The sequence below is a fragment of the Leiobunum rupestre genome, chromosome 7 (genome assembly GCF_980474605.1).
Source record: "Leiobunum rupestre chromosome 7, qqLeiRupe1.1.hap1, whole genome shotgun sequence".
Classification (NCBI taxonomy): domain Eukaryota; kingdom Metazoa; phylum Arthropoda; class Arachnida; order Opiliones; family Sclerosomatidae; genus Leiobunum; species Leiobunum rupestre.
This window is the reverse complement of record NC_143390.1, coordinates 2,659,256-2,684,392: the sequence shown is the minus strand read 5'-3', so window position 1 is coordinate 2,684,392 and position 25,137 is coordinate 2,659,256. Positions and strand designations below refer to the sequence as shown.

General features: G+C 37.9%; 2 protein-coding genes across 2 annotated transcripts; one reads left to right on the top strand and one right to left on the bottom strand.

Annotated features, from left to right (window-relative positions):
• Window positions 1–842: 842 nt before the first annotated feature.
• LOC149933899 (uncharacterized) lies at window positions 843–2,003 on the bottom strand. The gene is made up of 2 exons (XM_090181197.1): window positions 1,745–2,003; window positions 843–1,664 (listed from the first exon to the last, which is right to left on the bottom strand). Exons 1-2 carry the CDS (start codon window positions 1,828–1,830, stop codon window positions 863–865), a joined length of 888 nt encoding a protein of 295 aa, XP_090037323.1. The 5' UTR covers window positions 1,831–2,003; the 3' UTR covers window positions 843–862.
• A 13,873-nt stretch (window positions 2,004–15,876) lies between these two features.
• LOC149933898 (soma ferritin-like) lies at window positions 15,877–17,818 on the top strand. Its single transcript, XM_090181027.1, has 4 exons — window positions 15,877–16,139; window positions 17,054–17,200; window positions 17,270–17,395; window positions 17,568–17,818. Exons 1-4 carry the CDS (start codon window positions 16,041–16,043, stop codon window positions 17,706–17,708), a joined length of 513 nt encoding a protein of 170 aa, XP_090037153.1. The 5' UTR covers window positions 15,877–16,040; the 3' UTR covers window positions 17,709–17,818.
• Window positions 17,819–25,137: the final 7,319 nt, after the last annotated feature.

The following is a 25,137-nucleotide window of genomic DNA, read 5'->3' as shown; positions in this document are numbered from 1 at the left end:
ATACCGGAAACCGACCTGGCCTGTTATTTCGATCACGTGGTTTTAAGAGCGACAATTCAACCCCCACTTGCCGCTCCCTATCTAAATTCTTTCTGCTATAATACAGTAGTTAAAATAAGCAGTGTGTTATCAGTAAGGAAAATAACTGTAATCAAAGAGATAAGAGGAAACATTTTGTCGCAACCATATTTCAGCGCGAATAAATATAGTCGTTCTGTTTATCTTCAACATTAGAGAAGTTAAGCCAGCCGTCGATAAAGTGAACGCGGAAACTTAAAGGATTGTAGACATAGCTTTATTGTATACTCCTTGAAGTTTTCCCTTACACGCTTTCGAGGGCTGGCTTAACCTGTCCAATAACTCACTCGATATAGTCGTCACTTCGGCTCAACTACCGGGTTCAATTATAATTTTTGTAAAATAACAAATTTCATGGTTAGCCTTTTTTAAATTCAGTTTCTTAGCGTTGTATCGGCATTTAACCCTTAGATTAAGAAGGCCAGAAATTTAAATTATCGTTAATGAAAAATAATTTTATTAATTTGAAAAACTATACTATTCGGATTAAGCAGTTGTGTATACTGTGTATTGACTAAAATAAATTTTAAAAGATTTCACAATATTGGACAATCCTTTTAACAAAAGCCGTAGCAATAAGTCACACCCGTAATCAGTCACCAGGAAACCCGACCCATCAGGCCGGTGACTTCGTGGAGGTTGATGAGTGATCGTAGAACAGTATTTCACAATAAAATTAACAATTAAATCTTCAGAAGTGGTCATTATAAATAAAATTTACTCGTCATTCAAAACATACGTCGATATAAAAAATACTTTTACAATAAATTAATTTAAAGTTTAATTAATTTTTGTCCGAGGTCGAAGCCGGGGACACGAACAGATTGGACCCGAAGCGGACAATTCGATCTACGTTCATCGGACATTCGCCGAATGTTTCGGTGCAAGCGTCGGAACCAGACCTCAGACCGAGGGTGAAGGCGCGGTTGAATACATAGGTCGCCGGGAAACCAGACCTCTCTTGGGGCCCAAAGGTATCCTCCGTCTCAACGTCGCTTCTCATAATCGGATCAGGTGTGAACTTTTCCAGAGCAATTGTAGATGAAACTGGAATATCCGAAGCTTCCGTTACAATGCCCGAATTCGTCTTTTCCATGTCCTCGTTAGCTTCGTTTTCTTGGCTGCCACCTTTCTCTTCAGAGACGTCATTACCGACGGAAATGTCTTCTTCCGAAGGAGCTCCTTCGATGCTATTTTCATTTAATAAATCGAAGTCTTCCTCTGCTCGGACATCGTCGGCATCCAAAGTTTCGTTTGTGACTTGGTTGCTGAACTCTGTCGCGTTACCAGAGGGTGAGATAGATTCGTTTTCTGACCGTGAGTCATCAGTTGTCAAAGATTCGTTATTAGCTAGAGAGAGAATGCTTATATTCTGAACGGACGCATTGGTAGGCGTTATCTTGACCATCCAAGTGAAGTCCTTCTTGAAGTCGAACTTGGGAACGCGGATAAAGATAGAACCGTTTGATTGTCTACCACTTAAGTCATCCTCGAAATCGCTGGAGGCGTCACGACCAACTAATTGAAGTTGCTCAGCAAGATTCGGGCTACGGATGACGCTGAAGTCGAATGGCTGATACGTGTAACTGTCAAATGGAAATTTAAATTTAGAAAACATTAAGTAATTGAGGTCGTTTGAGGCAGTAACCGCTCGGCCGTAACTTACCCGAGCGAGTTGGCGATACTATCAGCGTACACCCCATAACGGGATACGTTGGCTCCCGCACCGCATACCAGTTTCAAGAGGCACATGTCCTGGTCATTGCGAAGGAGGAATTGCAACGCTGTTTAGGCGGTAACCGCGGCAGGAGAACCTAATGGTGATCGTCCAGTCAATGTTTCGTCAGCAATTGAACGTCCAAGTATCGCTGGAATTAAAACGCCAAGCAAAACAATTTCAAAGACCATCTTGAACGTTGGAGCGAGGTATTTTAATGTATTTGGGGATTGGATACAGATTTGTGATAACTGAGGTACATGTACGACGTCTCCCTTTTTATACGAGAATTTCACTTTTGTGACGCCGTAAAATATATAATTTTGATTCCGTAGAGTATATTTTTCATTTATACTTAAAAATGTCACAATGAAAATTCTTCAAAATTATTTTTATTCTGGTGTTATGATTAGTTCCCTCTTCGCTCTTGCAGGGGTTGAATATGGATAATAGGTATTGTTAAAAAAGAAAAACCAAAAATCGAAGCTCCACCGGCCCAGGGGTTTGCACATTGAGAGGGCGTTGTGTGAAGATTAAACCGAAACGAAAATAATTTAAATTTCTATATCTTCAATACAATAGGTTTACGCTGTATATAAATTTCTGATAACCTAATTATATAATTTAATTTTGAAGTGTTCACGTATTAATATAATTGAATATTTTATAACAATAACCAAAAATGCATACAAGTTTTAAAACCCGAAAAGTAAAATTTCGTTGATAACATTTACACATTTTTGGGAAAGTCACAAAAACATTCTGTAGGCAATTAAAACTATTAATATCTAAATTTAAAATATATATATTTTTAACTACCTTTACGGATGTTACACAAGTTCATTAGAAATGCGTTTTTTAAAGTACGAAGCAAAACTATGTTTTTCTGTAATAGAGTCTGCGTTAATGTCTGTCTTTTCAAATCGGCGCTAGATAACAAAATATCCAAGTCTTCGAAGTGTTCTACATAGACTCATGAATATATCTAGCTATGAATATACAATAGCAATAGCCTCTCTAACCTCCCGCTAAAATTTGGGTTGGGCTTATCTAGTCACGTGATCAATCACATCTGCTCCGACCGAGTGAGGAGCATGCCGTCATTTCCTTCAGTCTCCTGATTGGCTGAAAACGCGTCACTGGTCTCGAAAGTTGCCACCCAAATCAAATCGACATGATAGAAGGGCTATATCGTAGGGTTGGATATTCATAGCTAGATATATTCATGATAGACTCCATAGATAAGTGGGAATACATACAAGTATGTATTTATTTATATTTCTAGAGAATGACTATTTGAGCAGATTCACGGCCATATTGATCTAGTTTAACAGCGGCCCGACAAGAGGGAAGGAAAAACGTCACCGGCGTGTACTTCAATCGTGTCGGAAGACGTCAGTTTTAGAGAACCAATCAGATATTGAGCTGATTTGATTACTTTAAGTAGAAATAATTAAATTTTTAATCGTACTGTTGCCAAGGCCATCGCTAGGGGGCATACGGTCCAGGCCCGCCCTGAAATTCGTTTGACCCACCCTACGAAATACTATGAAAAACCTTTAAATGTAATTGGCCCTTCCTAAAATTGTGTGTGCAGCTTTGTGCCCCACAAATTATTGACTATAGGAAAATTGACTTAGATATGTTTACGAGAACGAAAAAAATCTAAAACTATAATATATTTGTTCTAGATATATTGATAAAAATATTTCAAAATATATCAAAATTATAATAGTAAAATTACATAAAAATGGAATGTAACTTTTAAAAACTATCATGCACATAACACTGATTGCAGAGCGTTTCTTACGCCCAAAGAAGAATGTGGAATTAGTTACCGATAATAGGTTAATCAATATAAATATTTTATTGGTAGAAATATTTCAAGCAACCTTGGAAAATATTTTCAATTGTTAAATAAGTTTTTACGTGTACCAATCTGTGTACCCGATAATACTGAATATTACAGCAATCAAATTACTGTAAAACATTCTGTAAATATTACAGATTAACACCGTGTCATGGATTTTAGAGGTTAAAGATCTTATATGTTTGCAGTGTGTTGTAAAAACTACATATCACCTGTAAAACATTTCTGTGATATCATAAAATCATAAATCACAAGTGACAGAAATTGTGCTATAAGTCTTACAGAAAATAGTAACAAGTCGGCCCAGGCCGTAATATTAGTTCCACGTCAGTGTTTTAGAGTGGACAAACCTATACACCCTTAGAAGACACAGGTAGGCAAACTAAAACAAAAGCTGTTGAGGTCATGTGATTTCCTATAGTTAGATATACATTTTACCATCCTATGTTAAAGAGTAGCCAGCGCCCACCCTCAGGATATCCGGGTGTGCAAACCAATACAAAAGCTGTTGAGGCCATTTGATTTCCTATCGTTAGATAGATGGAAAGTATCAAAGGTGAAATAGGTAAGCAAAACACGACAAACATAATTCTTTTAAATTATTGAAATTAGTGTAAATATGATTTAAAGAAATTCTTAAACTGGGATTAAAATGTGTTTATTTTAGGAAATTTATATCAAACATTTGCACTCTGCTGCAATGTCGAACGGTTCTCTCCCGCCATTACGGGCACTACTAGCTAACAATCTACTTGTACCGCTATTGAGTAAACGCACAATTTTGTTCCACCCCCATGGAAGAAATGCGCCCCCCACGAAATAAAAAGTGTTCAGGCTAAAATTTCAAGCATGTAATTCGAAGAGGACGGCCTAGCTCGGTTGGTAAAGGCGTCGGTTTTGGAGATTACGCGGCCAGCAGCTGGACATGTGTCAGATTTATAGCCCGGTGTACCCGGTAAGATTTAAACCACACCACCGGAGGTCTGTCATCATTATGCCCTACGCCAGCGTCCACAGACCCGGACAGGCGGCAAAACCAGCTTGGGTAGCAGAACCCCACTACTGATGGTCGCGCCCCTGACGCAAGCCACTCAACCCAGCAGAAGGTACAGCAATGGGTCGACCAGCCCCCACTTCGCACACAGCAGTGGGAATAAGAGTGGATGCTCTGGCAACGCCAGCCGGCACCCTACCTAGAAAGGTAAAGAGCCAAGCCCTTTGGAAGGAGCGTCTAAAGGGGAACGGCGGGCACACAGCAGCCCGCATAACCCGGCACAGCTGGCACCAGACATCCCGGTGGAACTCCAATAGGCCAGGAGATGGGTCCGCCGTGCCCTCATACGGAGGCCCGCAGCCCCACAGCAGGCAACTCAATCCGCCGAGACGGCCAGTTTGCCCGGCCCCTCTCCGTTAGCCTGGGCCGAAACCCAGTTACCAGCCCACACCGGACCGAAGTTGGAGGTGGAGATAGGACCATTTGGACGGAGCTAACATCTCCCAGTGCGCCACCGCCCGTGCCAGGTTACAAGAGCCGGACCCCGACTCCCCGGTAAAGCCACCAGTAATTGCACACTCCGACCCCTCGTGGGCCGCGGCCAGCAGCTATCTGGGTTTGAATCCCGGCGCCAATAATAAAATTGTATAAATTATTATTCGCAGCCCCATCTACCGTGTCGTCGCTTTTCCACGCCAAACAAACTACAAACAAACAAACACTTAACGACAATCCGTCCATAGCAATAGTCCCACTTCGATATATATATATCTCGATGTGGAACTAAAAAGTACAGTCCCCTTGCTAAACGTTACAGAAATACACTGTGTGTAGTTAAGTTAAGTTAAAATGAACCAATTATGGACTGCATTGTAAAGGATTATATAATTAGCGAATAAGTAGATAAGTCCAAATGCAAAAATTATTATTATCCTTGCGTCATTGAACAGTTTCCCATGGAAATGAAATCATGTGATCGTGAGTCACGAGCTAAACTAGAGGTTGTAAAAGTTAGAATGCGCGCGTTTTCAAAATCTCTGTTTTCACACCAGACATGACTAGTTCTACCCTAGGTTAATTTCTAATTATTATTCACATTTTCATCTTAACAATTTTAAATGTTAATAAATATTAACTAATTTGATCACACATTCCATAAGACTATCTAGGCCTCCTCTAATTTTGAAACGAATGGGATTTTAACGTTAGACAAATAATTGGCTAGACTGGCTACATGAATCTATTTGGTGGTGAAAAATTGAAACTTATGCACAAATCCCCCAATGCATGCCAAAGCCCACGGACGGCAAGAGGTAGTATACAGTGATTTCAGTACCACGTGACACGACGTCACCTATGCTTTTTCCCATAGAGAAAAAATCCCGCACAAAATAGCGGCCATAGCCGAAGCTACGAACTGAAACTACTCTATAGGTGGTAGGGGTGTGGTGTCGGGAGGATTTGCTCTTTTTCTCCGCCAGGTAGCGTATATTATATTTTTTCTCCAGCGCCTATCTAGTGCTGAATGCACGCGCCTTTATGCCCAATTGAAACTTAGGGGGCCTTCATAGTCTTATGGTAAAGCTGATGATGCATTTTTCGTCACGCGGAGTTGGATGTGACGTAATTTACTTCATATCCTCTGAACAAGGTTTCATTAAAGAAAATGCTTTAATGGCATTCTTATGAGTTATTATGTTACATATGATATTACTGACAAGCCAGCGCACTCCTGAGTGTTTTGGGTAATTCATTTGTCAGTTACAGACCGAGGGAAGTCCCCTGCAGTGTTGCGCCATTTAAGAAATTATGAATAGATCAATTCTTGATGGTACTAATACAATTATTATGTGTTCTTAATTATTAATGATAATATACTAATGTTTTAATAGAAAATATTTAATATTACAATTTTACGATTCAGTACATTTATTCTATATACTCCCTTTCTTCACTAGAAGCAGACTACGCTTGTATTACATTCTTTGGAGTGCAGATTTTAAGGTGGCTCAAAAATAGTTCATCGTTATAAACAACTCAGTAGAAATTATTTATTGCTCAAGGATAGTGACTATGGTGAGACTTCAAAACCACTTAGAGTTGCTCGTCATATATTATTTCGTGGTACAAACTGAATTAGACTAGTCAATTTTATTTTTATTAATTCCTGGGTGCGTTGCATATCCAGTTTTGTTAAGGACACGCTCAGCTACCACCATAAAAGATTATATAATTTCATCCCGGTACGTACCTTTGGGGGGGGGGCAGAGGGGAGGCTCCCCCCAAAGCTTTGTAGAGTTGGCAAATCAAGGTGGACTTGGAAAAATGAAAATTATGAAACATGTTAGTTAATTAAAAAACTCCTAAATCGATGGTAAACGATGTTGCAACAAATCATTTAGAATTTCCCAGCAATTTACTTACCTAAAGTCATTAACTATGTTTGAGATTTCTATGTAGATGCTTCTCCTTATGTATAACTTACAAGACCTGATTTACATGCTAGGCAGCTAGTGTGTCGGAACTTAAGTTCAGCCTTGTGGTAAAAGCTTTTTAAATAGTCATTTTTCCTACAGAACCTTATAAAATTGAAAGGCAGATGGACGCGTGATAGAGAATATCGGTTGTTCGTTATTATTTCAGTGAAGGGATTTTTAAATTGATGTAGCATCGTTCAATCTCTTTTTTCTTCTTCGTGTATCTCGCTTTATATATAAAGAGAGTACGCAAATGCTTAACTCACTATAACTAGACGCAGAGCCGTTTTCGCCATTGAATTGGGAATAGTACCGCTAGAATGACATAGGCGCGTTCGGTAGTCGTGGTTTCGCGAAGCAAATTCTGAAATTTCCAGTCGGCGCACTCATCCGTCAGCTCTATCATTATATGGGTGGCGCCATCTATAACTAGCGATCTGCGTTTGAATAAGAAATTATCCAATTGTTTATTTTTATTCATAACCGAAAATTATCCAAAAAATATACGGAAAAACCGATTATTTTTGCATGATAAATCGTTGTTTATTGGTATAAAATGTTCATAAAAAACAATTAACCCAACTTTTTATGGTTAATAGAAATTTTGCCGGTTAATTTATTCGTTCCGCCGACCTCTATCTATAATTTTCAAGGTACATTAGTACTATTAAATCAATTGTATAGTATATAGTTCCCGCCGCTAACAGCGGATGGCGCCACCGATTATAATTTTAATGAACATTTAAATTGAAATCCAGTGGCGTAGCGTGGGGGGGGGGCAAAGGGGGCCATGGGCCCGGGTGGCATAGATGTAGGGGGCGGCCTGGCAAATTGAAACCAACGCGGCCGGCCGATATTCTGGGTCAGAAAAGTGACATTGGCGGCAGCCGCTGGCAGGCGACTATTGCAGTGTTGTCACAGGCCCTTAAGGGGTCTGAGTGTTCAATAACTGGTGGCTTTACTGAGGAGTCGGGGTCCGGCTCTTGTAACCCATAAGGGCGGTGGCACACCGGGAGATGTTAGCTGAGATCAAATGGTCCGATCTCCGACCTCCGACTTCGGTCAGGTAAGGGCTGGAAACTAAGCTTCAGCTCAAGCTAATGGAGAGGGGCCAGGCATCCTGTCGCCTAGGCGGATTTGGTGGCCTGCTGTGGGGCGGCGGGTCTCCGTATGAGGCGCTGTGGCCCGGTTTCCCGGCTTTGTGGAGCCCATTGGGATCTACGGTGCCGATCGTGCCGGGTTACGCTGGACCGCAGTGTGCCCGTTGTCCCCCTTTAGTCCACCTTTTCTTAAGGGCTTTGGCACCTCACCTATGTAGTTAAGGTGCTAGATTCCGATGCTAGAGCACTCGCTCATGTAACCCACTGCTGTGTGCGAAGGGGCGAATTGGTCAACCCATTGTTGAACCTTCTGCTGGGAGACCGGCTTGCGACCTTCAGTAGTAGGGTACTACTACCCATGTTGGTTTTGTCACCTATTCGGGCTGTGGACGCTGGCGTAGGGCATTATGATGATAGGCCTCCGGTGGTGTGGTTCTCTTGTTACCGGTACACTGGGCTACAATTTCTGATAATAATAATAATAATCAGCTAGGCTAATACCCAAGGCACCACCTAAGGCCTAAGTCATCAAGCGAATTTTGAAGCCATTAATTCAGGTGGCCGGGTTACAATGCGTAGGAGGGTGGTGGCAAGCCCTGCATGCCACGCGTTCGAGCCAACAGCTCCCTACACTAACTATTACCGTTAACCTCGATGCAGTGATGTCACACCGTGCTTTGTGTTTATGAGATTTCTATGCCGTCAACAGAACAGTCGACGAGTCTAACCGGCTCGAACGAAACGTCAGTTATTGTTATTGAGAAGCGCGGTGCAGTTACTATTTAAAATCTACAATGTCGTTCAGATTAACAAATCTGGGTATCGTGGCAATCGAACAAGAGGTACAAATTAATATTGACCATTGCATAAAAGAGTTCGCGTTGCAAAAAACACGCAGAATAAAATTTTAATTTTTTAATGACTTGAATCATTTTGCAATCAACAGAGTATCACAGAATTTTTGCCTCCTTTTGGGGGGGGGCGGCAAATTTAGGGTTGGCCCCGGGTGGAAGAAATGCACGCTACGCCACTGAATCTACCGTAACAATCCAAACTTAGACTACCTGACAAACTTGGTTTTTTACTTGGCAAATTTCCCTTACCTCCCCCCCCCCAAACGTACTCTCTTCGGTACGCCCCTGATTCCATTACTAATATTTCACAAAATAGAGCTATTCAAAGTCTATGATTAGCTAAGAGGAACAAACACAACAGCCCCACTGTGGTGTTGTGTTTGTAGCTCCTAGATGTTTGGTAAATCCCCGACCAAAAAGGGATTTGGGCATTTTGAGGCCATATTCTTTACGTTTGAGTGGAATACGCCCCTGTAGCAAATTAGAGTCGGGCCGACGTCGGCAAAAGATACTAAACACTAAAGTCGACCGACGGTCGGCCGACCTTTGGATTTAGGGTCGAAATGTCCTAGGGGTAAAAGGGTCGGCCGCCTACAAAACGTCGACTCTTTACCTCCTTTTAATAGACCTAAGAACCGACTCCGAAACGACGTCATCCTGACTTAGAATGTACTGTATAATTACGTGAAAACGACTTACTTTTTGATATTTTAAGTGACTGAAAATGACCAAATAAAACCGTAAATATAGCTATATAAATAGCTATATACATGTATGTAGTTGGTCAAGTCCCATGAACGGGAGTGAAACAATGAGTTTATTTCCGTCATTCGGAAAGCTCTTGAATCTAGAGTACAGAGTTCTAGAATTTCTTGGGGCTTATAGTACGGGTAAAAGAGGGTGGCTCACCGGCAAAATTCGTCCCAACTTGCAATGTGGCCTAAAAATTATATTTTGATGTCTACTTTGAGGATCCGATGAGTCCGCAGCGATGCGGGGTGGACAAAACAGTTTTTGGGGAGGGGGGCAAGGGGGGCAGGAGGGGGCAGTTGCCCCCTAAATTTGATTTCACCTAATTGAGCCGTGTTTGGTGTTGTTACCGATGGTACATTTCACCCTGAGTCGAATGCGACCAACCACATGCCCGTAAGATGAACCGTTTCCGAGTTATGGCCGAATTTGTTCTGAATCGCGTGGTTTTTTCTCTAATATGAAAAAAAAATCCCCAAATGTTAAATTTAGCAATCCGGTCAAGTTGGGTTTCGTTTCTGTAGTATGTGTTAACGTTGAGTCGAATGTGATACACCGCGGATCGCTGGGACTAATAGTTTCGGAGGTATGACCAAAAGTACACTAAACAAAGGTTGTTTTTCGGAATCTCACTAAATGTTGAAAAGGTATATCAACCATTTGGCCAGGACGTATTATTTTGTGCCGAATCGAATGCGACCAACCGGAATTCTGTTGGATGAATAGTTTCCGAGCTATAACGAAATATGTGCGAACCATTAATGGTGTTTTTTTCAAAAAGTTCGAAAATATTCATTTAAACCACCACCCGTGTCTACAAATTTCTCCCCGGACGACCACAATGTATTCATCTTACATACTACTAAGTGCTGAATCGAATGAGACCAACCACAGCGCCGTGGAATGAATAGATAACGAGTAATGACGGAATTTACATTAGATAGTTGACATTAAATCCTCAAACAAGTTCTGAAAATGTTTTTTTTTTCTTTTTTTAAGTTAAATTTTAACATCATTGTTGTGTGTTTGCTAAAAGAAATGATGAAGATATGTTTAAAAACAGGTACAATTGAACACATTTTTACTTAGTTAAAATTTGCATCAGACAATACAACTAAATAGAATGAATGAAATATAATAATAATATATCTGAAATTTCTATGGCATTTTTTGGGGCAATAAAAAATTCAAGTAGAAACGTTTAAAACGAAGATGGCGCGACTAAAGAATATCAATATGACATCTTGCAACGTCACACATGCTTTTGGTAGTAAACATTAATCGAATACAATGATGTTTAAAAATAAATAAAAAAAAGAGAAAAACATTTTCAGAACCTGTTTGAGGATTAAATGTCAATTATCTAATGTAAATTCCGTCATCACTCGTTATCTATTCATTCCACGGCGCTGCGGTTGGTCTCATTCGATTCAGCACTTAGTAGTATGTAAGATGAATACATTGAGGTCGTCCGGAGAGAAATTTGTAGACACGGGTGGTGGTTTAAATGAATATTTTCGAACTTTTTGAAAAAAACACCGTTTATAGTTCGGACATATTTCGTTATAGCTCGGAAACTATTCATCCTACGGAATTCAACATTTAGTTAAATTCCGAAAAAAAAACCTTTGTTTAGTGTACTTTTGGTCATACCTCCGAAACTATTAGTCCCAGCGATCCGCGGCGTGTCTTATTCGACTCAAAGTTAAAACATACTGCAGAAACGATACCCATCTTGACCGGATTGCTAAATTTAACATTTGGGGATTTTTTTTTTTCATATTAGAGAAAAAACCACGCGATTCAGTACAAATTCGGCCAGAACTCGGAAACGGTTCCTCTTACGGGCATGTGGTTGGTCGCATTCGACTCAGGGTGAAATGTACCATCGGGAACAACACCAAACACGGCTCAATTCGGTGAAAGCAAATTTAGGGGGTAACTGCCCCATCCTGCCCTCCTTGTCCCCCCAAAAACGGTGTTGTCCACCCCGCATCGCTGCGGACTCATCGGATCCTCAAAGTAGACATCAAAATAGAATTTTTAGGCCATATTGCAAGTTGGGACGAATTTTGCCGCTGGAGAGCTCTTTTTGGGCCTCTTTTACCCGTACTATTAGTAAAAGTAACGATTAAATCTTCATTAATAATATCTTAGCGTAACATATTTAGCTAGACGAATGTAACCTACTTGTGCTGAGAGATTTTTAATAAGGAAACATTCTCAGATTGAATATATAAAATATAATACAGAAAGGAAATTATTTTAAAAATATTTCAATTTGTTTTATTAAATCGCCAAAGTTTCACAGTTTTGAGCGATTAATTGGCAAAGCGCGACCTTAAATCGACTCTTTGTGCCACAGGGGTAATAATTAAATGTAAGGTCTATTTTAAGTCGGATAATGGTCGGCATACCGACCATAAGTAGTCCCAAAAAAGGATTTACGGTTTTAGTGTCGAAAAACTTTCGAACGTTTTTAGTTCGGCATTTGGTCGTCGACTATAAAGCGACTTTTCGACCGTACCCCGACCCTAAAACAACTTCATGTGCTACAGGGGGGGGGGGTTCTACACCAAATAATGACCAGTGGAAGACTGGCCACAGAGTGAACCTGCCCGATGGAAATTGGGCCCCATGGACCATTCCCCTTAGACATGATAGCGTTATAGTTGTTAAGGCCACCACTGATAATAACATCCCTATACGCTCGAGAAACATTTCAGAGAATTATCATAAACAGGAAACCATTGAAATTTTTTATAGTTGTGATGAGGGTCGCTCAGTAAATTAAATCAACTTTGGATAAATCATTGCTTATGGGATTAATTGTTTTTATTTTGAATTTATATTTTTATATTAGATAACTAAAGGTCTGAATCCAGCCTGATACTAAATAAATATATTTGTTCATACAGTCCCCTGTTAAAGTATCAAAAATAAATCATATATTTTGTAAAATATACTAGCAAGAATGAATGTATTTATACTTAGCGAGAATGACTATGTTGAGACGAGATGTATGTTTCAGCAAAGATAATATAAATCTCGTACCCTAGTCCCTAGATTGGAATTAACTGACCCGCTATAGCGGGTCAGTTAATTCCAATCTATAGTAGTAACTACCATTTACTCACTTCCTGTCGGATTGCAGCCGGAACTCCGAAAAAATTAGCTCCATAGTTGTGGGGGGAAATTTGGGGTGGTCTTAGCTCAGAGTTGGAGAATAATAACCAGCCCAAGTCATCTAGCGACTTATAATGCCTTTAACAGGTGGCCGGGTAGCAATGCGTAGGAGGGTGGTGGCAAGCCCTTCATGCCACGCTAGTCAACAGCTCCCTACACTAACTACTACCGTTAACCTCTATTCAGTTTTTATTGAAAGGGGAAACTTAATAGCTCGAGGGAAAGCCCCTTTAACCAGTGTGGAGAGCACTTGCAAACTCTACGCAGAAGAAGTGTTTAAGAGAATTAATTAAAAGGTAGGGTTCGATTAGAAACGTTTGCAAGCTCAGTGAATTTAATACTAAATTGTCAAAGATGAAAAACCAAAATACAACTTTGTTCGCCCACCCGAATGAGTCCCGAGGAATCCTATATAGCTACGCTAAGAGAGATATGAAACACTACGCTAGAGCAATGGTAAATTCGCGTACAGTTTCTACCCTCTAGTCCCACTTTGCTACGCCAGCGCCTGTGGGAGGGAGTAAAAACATTTCTTTCACCATGTTGAGGAAATGTTCTAGTCCGAAGGCCACATACCAACGAAGTGTCGTTTACCTCCAAATATACAGTGGATTTACTTTATACATGTATCGCAAAAAAAGAGAAGCACAAAGAATTTGCAAGTACAAAAATGAAATAAATACAGTTAGAATTCCAAATATACTAATTTGTAATTGATTGGGCTAATAAGCCATGTACCGTTTGATTTCCGGGGATGCTACTAAAAATTCATGGTAATAAAGATGAACAAAAATGTATAGTAAAAAATATTACAATATTTACCATGGTAACCAACTATAGATAAGACCACAACCAACTTTGATGACGCTCTGTTCGCGCAACAGCGCGTCATCAATGTGGGCCGTGATAGGACAACACAGCGACCGATGGATGCCTATTTTTCGAGGTCAAGTACCCGAAGAAGGTAAACCGTCAATCAGAAAGTTCTATGAATTAGAATCTAGGGTACGGAGTTCTATATTATCTTTGGTTTTAGGAAACCCGTGAGATACCGGGCTGATTTGATGCTTATTTTTCGAGCATGAGGCGGTTGGATATCAACGCTTAAAAGTGTCTCGACATAGTCATTCTTCCTAAGTAGAAATACATTGATGATCAGGGCCGAGCAGAGACACTTCTGGCCCCGGATCAAATTATGTAATAGCGGTCCCTTATAACTGAAATTTCCAATGGGAGGAGAGCCGGTGAAGGCTAAGGAGATGGGTCCCTATATGTGTGCGCTGACTGATGATCTGGTTGCCTAAGTAGGTGTAGTGTCACGCGCAAAATCGCTCAATTTGTAGACTTGCAATTAGGGGCAGTCCGTGGATCATTGACTCTAAAAATAAATGCTGAGACCCTCGAAATAAATCATCCAAAGGTGGGTCGAGGGTCACAAGGACCCCCAAATATAAATAAAAACGTCTTACAAAATTTCACAATGTATCATGAACTACTGTATTTGTTTTTCCTGTCGTTTCTGTATACATGTATATTTATTTCATTTTCACTCCCCCACGAGTCAGTGACCCTCATGAAAAATAGACATGAGGGGTAGAGGGATCCAAGGACCCCCGTCCAAAATAGCACAATTTGCAAGTCTGTCAATTAGCCCTATCAGTTTGCAGAAATTGAAACGATTCTACTCTTTAAAATATCTCGAAAGACCAACACCATATATAACACACGCCATGACTTTTTTGAAGCATAACTAGCGCTTTTTCTAAGTATAGTGGCCGAAAAGCGATATTCTTGATCCACCATAAAATAAAACTTCATACTCCGTTTAATAATTTCAGGCTCAAAGTGTCACCTATGTTTGTTTTCAGTGGCGTAGCCAGAAATTCGCCAAGGGGGGGGGGGTCGAGGTATGTGAATGTTAAGAGGCGGGTCGAGAGGGGGTGGAAATTTAGTACAGTCAAAGGTATGTCCAGGCTGGGAGTCTGACCCGGAAACCCTCCCCTTGTCTACACCACTCTTTGTCTTACCTATTTGATTACGGAAACCATCCATAACGCTAAAAAGTAAAAATTCTGATTACAGAATCTCGTATAGAATTTGCCTCAACGGAACCGAGAACGGAAATGGGAATTCCAATTTTCAAAAATGAGTAAGCTTCCTCCAAAAACAAATATACGAAGCAACTGGTTTTTGTAATGCATTACCATTTAAAATCTAAAAATTTCAATATTCTGATCCTGTCTCGAATATGATCAAATAAAACCACTAAGCTCAATTCGTCCCCTGAAAGCAAAACCCACGTTACTCGACTTACGTGGTGTTTTCTTTGAATTGCAATTTAAATTCTAAGATGATATATGATACCAGTAGTGAAAACTATAATCCTTTATCACATTTATTTGCGACTATATATTTTTTCAAAAATCACGTGCTTTAATTATCCCCTACTCTTTCAAATTTTTAAATCGATATATTTCTCAAAATGCCCACCAAAATGTTACGTGGTTTTTGCTTTCAGGCGATGAATTTGAGTCATGACTAGGATAAATAAACGTGACTTGCAATTTCTATTATTTTCGAAGGAAAAGTTGCGTAATGCGTGTTCATTTTCTTATATTTTTCCTAGTGCACCGTCATGTACTTTGTCAATAGTACATGATAATTTTTAATTTTGAAAGAAAAACTATAAAATTTTTAACCTTCACTTCCTTAATTCAAATTATAAGTTTTCATGGAAAAACACGTATTTTACCGTCAGGGAGGATGCTCGTTTGTCGGAATAGCCAGCTGATTAGAGCGAGGCTATAAATGTAGTCTGCGCCCCTAGTTTCGTCATTGTTTGGTTGCTGTGTCGCTTCAACAGTGTTTGAACGTGCATCACCAATTTCTATTTTCTCCTGAACATTTTAAAAATCTCTCTTTGAAAACAGTTAGCATTTAATTAAAATCTATCACAAATTTAAAAAACATCAATTTCAAATTATTAAGAAGAAATCTAGCATTTAAATTCTAAAATGGCTCAAGTTCGTCAAAATTTTCACACTGACTGCGAAGCCTTGATCAACAAACAGGTGAACATGGAGCTCTACGCTAGCTACGTCTACATGTCCATGGTAAGATTTTTTCTTGAAAGCGTAGTGTTTCGAAATCTTTGACTTCGAGAAGTTTTTATATAAAACCTCATGTTGTCTTCCCATAGGTCCTATACGATTTAAATCCATTTTTTTTCAAGATGGAGATGTTTTAAGTGGTTTGTTTATCTTGAGTTATATGATATCTCTGCAGCTGTAAACTGTTTATTTCCCACTGCTATATTTTATCAATTATCGTATCATGTTAAGGTTGAAAGTTAGATAAGTGTGTTTTCTCAAAGCCAATAGCTCAAAATTTATTATGAACATCTTACCACAAAATTGAAACTACTACAGTAAATATTTTACATAGTTCACACCACTTTAGCTGCTGTAATAGTATCATCCATTTTAAAATAAGTCATGGGAAGAATTTAACTCTGTATTATATTAAACTATAATTTAATATTTTTGGGATTGAGTTTGATGAGTTTAAATCTCAGCACAAAATTCTTCTGTAAATTGATATTTTGGTATTTATGGTTAATTAACAATATAAACCATTTATTTTGAATGAATAGTTAAACAAATCTTTGCCATTATAAATTTGAAAATTTTTTAGACTATTATAATTTGAGGTTTTTAGCAAAAGATGGTATTAGTCCGATGTATTTCATATTGCTGACAATAATCGGGATAAACATTCGGTTGGGATTCAAACCATTTTTATTGCTTAATTCAAAAAAGTAAAATGTTGTGTTATGTAAGTTCTTATTTGGTTTGCATGACTGAAGATAATTATTGTATCAGTTAGGAGATAATGCTAATTAGTAATTGCTTAAAAATTTTATTCACGGTCTGATTTCAACTGCTGTGTTGAGAAAAAAATTACTTTCATTTCTGTACTTAAATATAAGATTTTAGAAATATAAAGAACTACTTTTTATTTTTTCTAGGCTTATTATTTTGATCGAGATGACGTTGCCTTACCAGGATTCCACAACTTCTTCAAAAAATCCAGTGAAGAAGAGCGAGAACATGCTGAGAAGCTGATGAAATATCAGAACAAACGTGGGGGCCGTGTCATTCTTCGTGATGTCCAAGTAAATCTTGCCCTGATAATTATGGCTTTAGGAACAGTTGTTTTAATTAATTAATTATACTAACTGTAGAAACCATCCAAAGACGAATGGGGAAGTGGATTGGATGCTATGGAAGCTGCCCTAGAATTAGAAAAAGCAGTCAACACTTCTTTACTTCATTTGCATCAAGTAGCAACTACTCATGATGACGCACAGGTACTAATAAATTATTGTAAAATCATAGGTTTCCTAACACTTTCTGATTTGATGCACATCATTTTTATTTTATTTCTTAATAACAAACTTATGGTGTTGGCCAAAAGACCTTAGACACCATATGATGTACATCTTTGAATAATTAGATTTTTAATTAATTTGAATTTAACAGCTCACAGATTTCTTAGAGGGTGAGTACTTGAAGGAACAAGTAGAGTCCATCAAACAATTGGCAGAGTACGTTACTAACTTGAAGAGAGTGGGACCAGGACTTGGGGAGTACATGTTTGACAAGGAAACCCTTAGTGACTAAAATACCCCAAGTGTTCATTTTCTCTATTACAAAAGGGAAGCTGGGTGATTAAAATGTTTCTTTACATGTATCAGTACAGCAGATAATAAAATTTTATTCTCTTTGTTCAATGCACGAGTGCTGTTTCTTTTTTTAAATAGGCTGTGTCTATTTTGACCTGCTATTCAGGTTCAATTACCATGTGATTATTTTGGCTCGTTTTTCAGGCTAAACTAGCACTCTGTGAAGCACTTAGCTTTATTTGCCCGATAAGTGGGCCTAAATAGTGTCGGCTGTGGGGTTGAAGACTATTTTAGGTAGCTCCAAGTTGCTAAGTTAGCCCAAAAAATGGGCTAAAATAGTAACTGGCTAATTTTGCCTGAAAATTAAGCCTAAATAGAAACACCTTTCTAATAAGTTACTGTTTTCTATTTTACTTGCATTTCTTGATCATCCCGGATATGGTTGTACCTACAACTATGTTATAAATCGTATATAACCACCTATATTAAAAACCTGACTACAATAAACAGGGCCCCCAGAGGTCCTATAATTCCTATAAAATCCTATATTTTGAAAAATGTCCTATAACATCCCATATTTTTAGCAAAATCCCCCTAAAGTCCTATAAAATCCTATAATTTTGATATTTCAAATCCAGCCGCTCAGTTTTAAATTGCTAGTTTTAGCTATATGGTAAATTGAAATTCCTATACCAAGTCATTCTAGTCTATACTTTTGTTATTGTTAACATGGTTAGCTACTATTATATTTTTGGGATAAAATGGTTAAATAGTTTCTATTTTTTAAGTGAAAATCAAAGATTATTTCTCTAAATATAGATTTTGTTTTTAAATGCATAAAGATAATACATTAAATAGCATATATAGTCCTCTAAAATCCTATAATTTTCTAAAAATAGTTTTATAAAGTCCTATATTTTTAGAAAAAATAATCCTATTTTTCCTATAAGAAAATTGAAGATTTGAGTGGGGGCCCTGCAATAAATGTTTTGAAAATCCAATTTTTTAGTCTAAAATTAAATAAGGGTGAGATTAAAAATATTTACAAAATTATTACAGGAAAAAGCGAGGGGCTAATCACTCTTAGAAAATCTGTACACCGGATTACACTTAGATTACCACTGCCAAAGGCAGGGACTTCAAAGATTACGCGTAATCCCATTAGTACAGTTAAAGGTACGGCTCTGTACACCGATTACGCGGAGTGATCAGCCCCTCGGGAAAAAGACCAGGAGACCTTAGCTATTCTTAAAAGGAATATAACCTGAAAAGCAATCTTTACGGAAGATCCCTTCAATATTTTACATTTCCCTGTACAGTAGCAACAAACATTTTTAAGAGCGACCAGAGCATCAAACGTTGGTATTCCACACCAAATACCTATAACCAATAGTTTTCTTTAGTGGCATTCCATAGCCTTTAGCGATTGTTATGATTGGAAATTTTGCTCTAAAAAAATTTTTGGATATTTATTTAAAGACATTTTGGTGATTCTATTTTGTAGGATTCTCTTAATGACTCCTTGCAGAAAAATTTTCAAATAAACAACTGTGAAACTAGAGGGAAATGATAATGATGTTCAATTTGGCGAATAATTTGTTTAAAAAAGGAGATTTCATCTTTCATTTTAACTTGCCTTAGTTTTAACTAATTTCCCGAAATTGGCTATATGGTTCGAACTGCACCATGACAATGGCAAGAGGGGGAAATGTGGCATAATCTGTGCTTCTGCCATTAAATAAAGTCACTTGATGATTTGGGCCTAAGGTATTAATTAGTCCAGCTGATTATTGTTAATCAGTGTTGGGGAGTATTTTAAATACATTTCCAGTGTTTCGTATTTTATTCTAATACTTTTTTGATGAAGTATTTAGTATTTAATTTGAAATACTATTTTGTAGTATTTGGTTGCAAAATACCGAAATTAAAAAAGTAAAATACTTTTAACAATAATCATATTACAATCCAATATATGATGGTATTTTTGCGTCTCTTTCCCTTGTTGTTATTGTGGATTTCAAATGATTTTAAATACGCAGCAGCGCATAGTTCCGGTAAGTTGTCTACCAATTCCGCGCCAAATATAGTGGCTTTGTGTTTCTACTCCTTGCCTTTAGAAGATAACGTTCTTTGTCATTTCAACAGTTTTATCTATTATGTACAAATGGATGCATCTCCCCAGAGTAAGGGAATTATAATTTTCAAAAAAATTTAAATTGATATTTTTTTCAAGTAGTTAATAAAAAAAAATAGCGATGAACATTAAAGGAAAATATATGTTTGGTTCTAGTAGTACTCTCTCGACTCAAACAAATGAATATCAAATCTTAAACATTTGAGAGTAAGTGTTAAGGTCTAGGGCAAATTTTAAAAATGATAAATTATTGGTGATTTCGTACATATAACTTATAAAGAAGTAGACAGAGATAATCATTTCGAGCAATTATTCTTACTTAAAGCAAATGTTAATAAATAGAGTATTTCGTATTTTAAAATACTAAAATGAAGAATTTTATTTTACATATTTATTCTAGCAACAAAGAATTTAACCCAACACTGTTGTTAAAGCCAAAGATTTAGGCGCTTAAATAAACCATCCTCCCAGGAAATTGCCAAGTAATATTTCTGAGAGCCAAAACCCACAAGGTATTGTTTATACAGTGCCAGTGGAAATAATGGAAACTTTTCACTTGTAAACAGAACGTCGTGTTTTTGCAAAGACTTAATATCTTAAAAAAGCTACCTGGTTAAAAAGGAACGCTATGGGGAACGCTTGTTGCTGCCGTAGAGGTGAAAATTTTCCATTATTTTAACAAGCACTATACAAAGAGTGACTTGCAGGTCCTGGCTCCTGGAAATATTACTTGTTGGCAATTTCCTGGGAGGATGATTTATTGAAGCGTCTATTAGCTTTGTGAAATTATGCAGATTAAGGAGGTTCTCACACATAGTTTTCACCACACCACTTTTGTTTTGCTTTATTATGAGAAGGGCGAAAGATATGCCCATTCGTGCACTTCAACCAGTGGTCCATTATTAGGGTGAAGTGTAGTACAGCGGCCTCATCGAATTTGATATTAATTTTAGTTGCGCCTGATAGACCTTGTCACGTAGATGTCGAGGGTATTTTTTATTTTGGCCGCAAATGATTATTTAATTGTTTAACTTAATTTTTTAATTTTAAAAATTTCTCATTTTCATTGAATTTTATATTAATTTTGGTTGCGCCTGATAGACCTTGTCACGTAGATGCCGAGGGTAATTTTTATTTTGGCCGCAAATGAGTATTTAATTTTTTAATGTAATTTTAAATTTCTAATTTTTGGGCATTTGCACGTGTTTTGTTGTACTTATTTCCGTCGTGTGTTCGCCGGCAACACAGTTTCGGTTTCCTAATGAATTCCACGTGATATTCCCTTTTTGTATAAAATCAGTTACAGTTTTTGTTCATTTTCTCGGTGTTTTGTATTTTTGGGCCACAAAGTGATATTCCCGTACTTTATCAAATCTTTTACAGTTTTTGTTCATTTTCTCGGTGTTTTCTATTATTGGGCCACTTTGTTTCTGGTTGAGATTAAAAGTATATACTTGATGCGTAAGGCTTGGTACTGTCCTCTAGGTCGCGTTATAGATGGCCCATCGCTTTTTTTAGTATGGGGTTGGGGAGGCGCTGCGCGCCCCCAGCGCTTGAGCGAAGCGAGTGCGCGGCGCCGTCAGGCGCCAATACGGGGAGTTTAGTAACGTCTTTTACGTGTTTTGGAAGTAATTATCTTCGTCGGGTTGTCGCCTACACCACGGCTTGTTACTGTTTGTTTAGGTTTCCACTCTACTAACTTTTTAACATGTAAGTTAATTAATTTAATTATCATTTTCGACCCAAAAACAAAAGTTTCGTAATCAACGCGTCAAGTGCTACATTCTCCGCCACCCAAAAATACAAAAACACGGTAATTTCCTACAATTAGTACATTTTTAACATTAAGTTAATTAATTTAATTATCATTTGCGGCTAAAAAAATTAGTTTCGTAATCTACGCGTCAAGTGCTACATTCTCCGCCACCCAAAAATACAAAAACACGGTAATTCCCTAAAATTTTTACATTTTTAACATTAAGTTAATTAATTTAATTATCATTTGCGGCCCAAAAAAAATTAGTTTCGTAATCTACGCGTCAAGTGCTACATTCTCCGCCACCCACAAATACAAAAACACGGTAATTCCCTAAAATTAGTACATTTTTAACATTAAGTTAATTAATTTAATTATCATTTGCGGCCCCAAAAAAAATTAGTTTCGTAATCTACGCGTCAAGTGCTACATTCTCCACCAAAAAAAACACGAAATTACATGAGGCCGCTGTAGTGCAATTTTGCCCATTATTATTATTAATGAGAGGGGAGAAGGGCTAAAGACACGCCCATTCGCGCACTTTGACCAATACAGTAGTCCATTGTGCAACCCCAAACCTTATGAATTAAAGTCCAATATCCAACACAAAACGGAGAATCCACTTGGCCGGTAGGTTATAGAAGAGTTTTCAAACTGATGCATACCAAGATGTTCAAACCTTTGGGCGGCGTAATAATCACACTCAACCTGACAAGCCCTACAGATTGATCATCATTGATTAAAATCAAGTAAAGATGTCTGTTAAGTAGGCAGTGGCCTGTTACTAGGCCAACGACCAACCTGATATTGGACTTGCTCTCTGCCTAGAGGCGCCCGAGATAAACTCTTTAGCCTGCCTTTGGCCATCCATCTCAAGCCAAAGCTAATAGTGTTGACAGTCAGTCATTACCATAGAACCCACTGATGACCATTAACCCAATAGAGCTGAACTTTATTGTTGGTGCCTAGCTCCGGGAGCAATAAACCAGTTTAGAAGAAATCTTAAACTGATTGAGAGCCTTGAGGGCTGCTTGACTATCCGAATAGATTTGGATAACCTTGACGTAAAGCTTCTTTTAAGACAAAAGTCAACCCAGCAGCAAATAGCAGCACTAGACACCTTGTAGGGACCAAGGGTACCTTGCACATTATTATCCCCTAGATGGCGCTCCTGCTGAGCAGGTCAGGATAGCATATACACGCTTGGTACTAAAGGTCAGTAGACCTAGCCAAGATAAGGGTAGATATATATAGAGGAGTACCAACCTCTGTCCCTCATTCCACACTTAGCGTCCGAAGGAGCTAGGCTTTCTGTATTAATTTATGTGGTTTTAGTTATAAAATGTAGCTAGATAAAGAACTACCTTAATAAAGTCATGTCTTCCTTTGAACCTGTCTGCCTTATTTTCCTGCTGTGGTCTCTCTGGACCATGTACTGTATCATCAGAGATATTCCCCCCCAGGAACAATTAATTCCTTACAACCTTATCAAAAGCGCGAACCACTAAAGCAATCTCCTTAAAGTTATTAGCCCGGTCTATGCAATTACTTATGCCATGAAATGCAGTCTCAGTAGATTTGCCTTTTTGGTAGGCATCATGAGCCGTTGAGAGAGGCATTTGAGAAATAACCTTCCCCCTAATATAACTGTCCACTAATTTTTCCAAAACCTTTAGGAAAAAGGAGGTAAAACTGATTGGCCTAAAGGCCCTAGCCTCAAGATAATTAGATTTCCTGGGCTAGTAAGTTTTCAGGTGCTTGGTATATAACCAAGGGCAATAAAAGACCTGTATATTCTACTCAGCATGGGGCAGGGAATATCAATGCCCTCCTGCAAAAGAATGGGAATAATCCCATCTGGCCCTAGAGACTTATAGGGCTTAAAAGATTTTATAGCACAAATAATCCTGGAATGAATGACAATTTTGTTGGCCACCATCCAATCTTCCCTTTTGGTACCTTCAATCCTAATGATTAAACTATTACATTTTATGTTTTAAAATCAAGTCATAATAGGGAAATGCATATTGCTTATGAAGTGTTTTTGCTTGATTGTTTCCTAGAAAATGTTTGAAAATTTTGCGTAATCTGGTTTATTTCATAATAAATCAACATGCTCATAAATGACCTTTGTTTGAAGTAACTTATGGTTGGTAATTTTTGCCCACTTACTAACTGCTATAGAATGTCAAGTTGTCAACAGAAATCTGTGCAGCTTGAATTGTGTAAATAGTACTTAAGAATTGCTTAACAAAAATGGCCTCTGTAGCACTGTCCTACATTATTAAGAAAAATAATGCTATCTACATAATACACTTGAATTAACTTGAAACATTGTTTCGTTATTTAGTTCACTTGGGAATTTTAATTATTCAGTTAGAATTTTTAAATTTGATTCATAATATTAAACCTTTCTAATGAAGTTAAAAATACAACCAAATATCAATGTTTTACCATATATTTTACAGTAAATTTAAATTAGTTTTTGATTTCAAAGCTTAAAAACTACATCCTCTATTCAAAGCATAGTTTTGCTTGAAAAATGGATTAAAATCACCAATTGTAAGTACACCATATACCAAGTTCATGTGAATATAAATTATTAAAATAATGGTTTGGTAGGCAATTGGGCAAAATTAAACTACAGCGGCCTCAAGTTTTTTTTGGCGGAGAATGAAGCACTTGACACGTAGATTTCGAAGTGATTTTTGTTTGGGCCACAAATGAGAATTTTTTTAACTAACTTAATTTTAAAAAAGGAGTAATTTTAGGGGAATAGTAACGTTTTTCTGAAAAATAGTTTCGTCGTGTAGCCGCCGACACCACATTTTTGGCGGCCCCCAGCCCCATTCTGATAATTAACGGTGGGCCATCTGGAATCGTATCTAGTGGCATCGTAATTTTTGAAATCGTAACAAAAATGAAAACAGTGTGTAAGCATTTAATATACAGGAAAATGTACAATGACTGGTTTTCAATTGTAGTCATGCTAATTTCAATTTTATTTTGCTGAAAAGTAATACGGACTCAAAACTAAGACGTGTAAAAGTAACACTAACTGAAACCAAGAGTGAAAACGAAAAACCCAGGGTTAGTAACAAGCCGTGGTGTAGGCACGGACGGTGTAGGCGACAACACGACAAAGATAATTCCATCCAAAACAGGTAAAAGACGTTACTAAATTCGAATTTTATAAACTACATGGAAATTATTAGGACTGAAAATCACGTGGTGTCGGCGAACACACGACGAAAATAAGTACAATAAAAAAAGTGAAAATGCCCAAAAATGAGCAATTTTTTTAATCAAATTAAAAAATTGAATAATCATTTGCGGCCAAAATAGAAAATACCCTCGCTATCTACGTGACAAGGTCTATCAGGCGCAAGCAAAATAAAAAAAAATCAATGAGGCCGCTGTAGTTAACTTCACCCGACAAGGGAAAGATTTTGAAGCTCTCATATAAAACCAAATTTGGGGCGGCCTATGAGATATTTTGAACTGAACCTACAGCACTTGTATAGTATGGTAAATAAA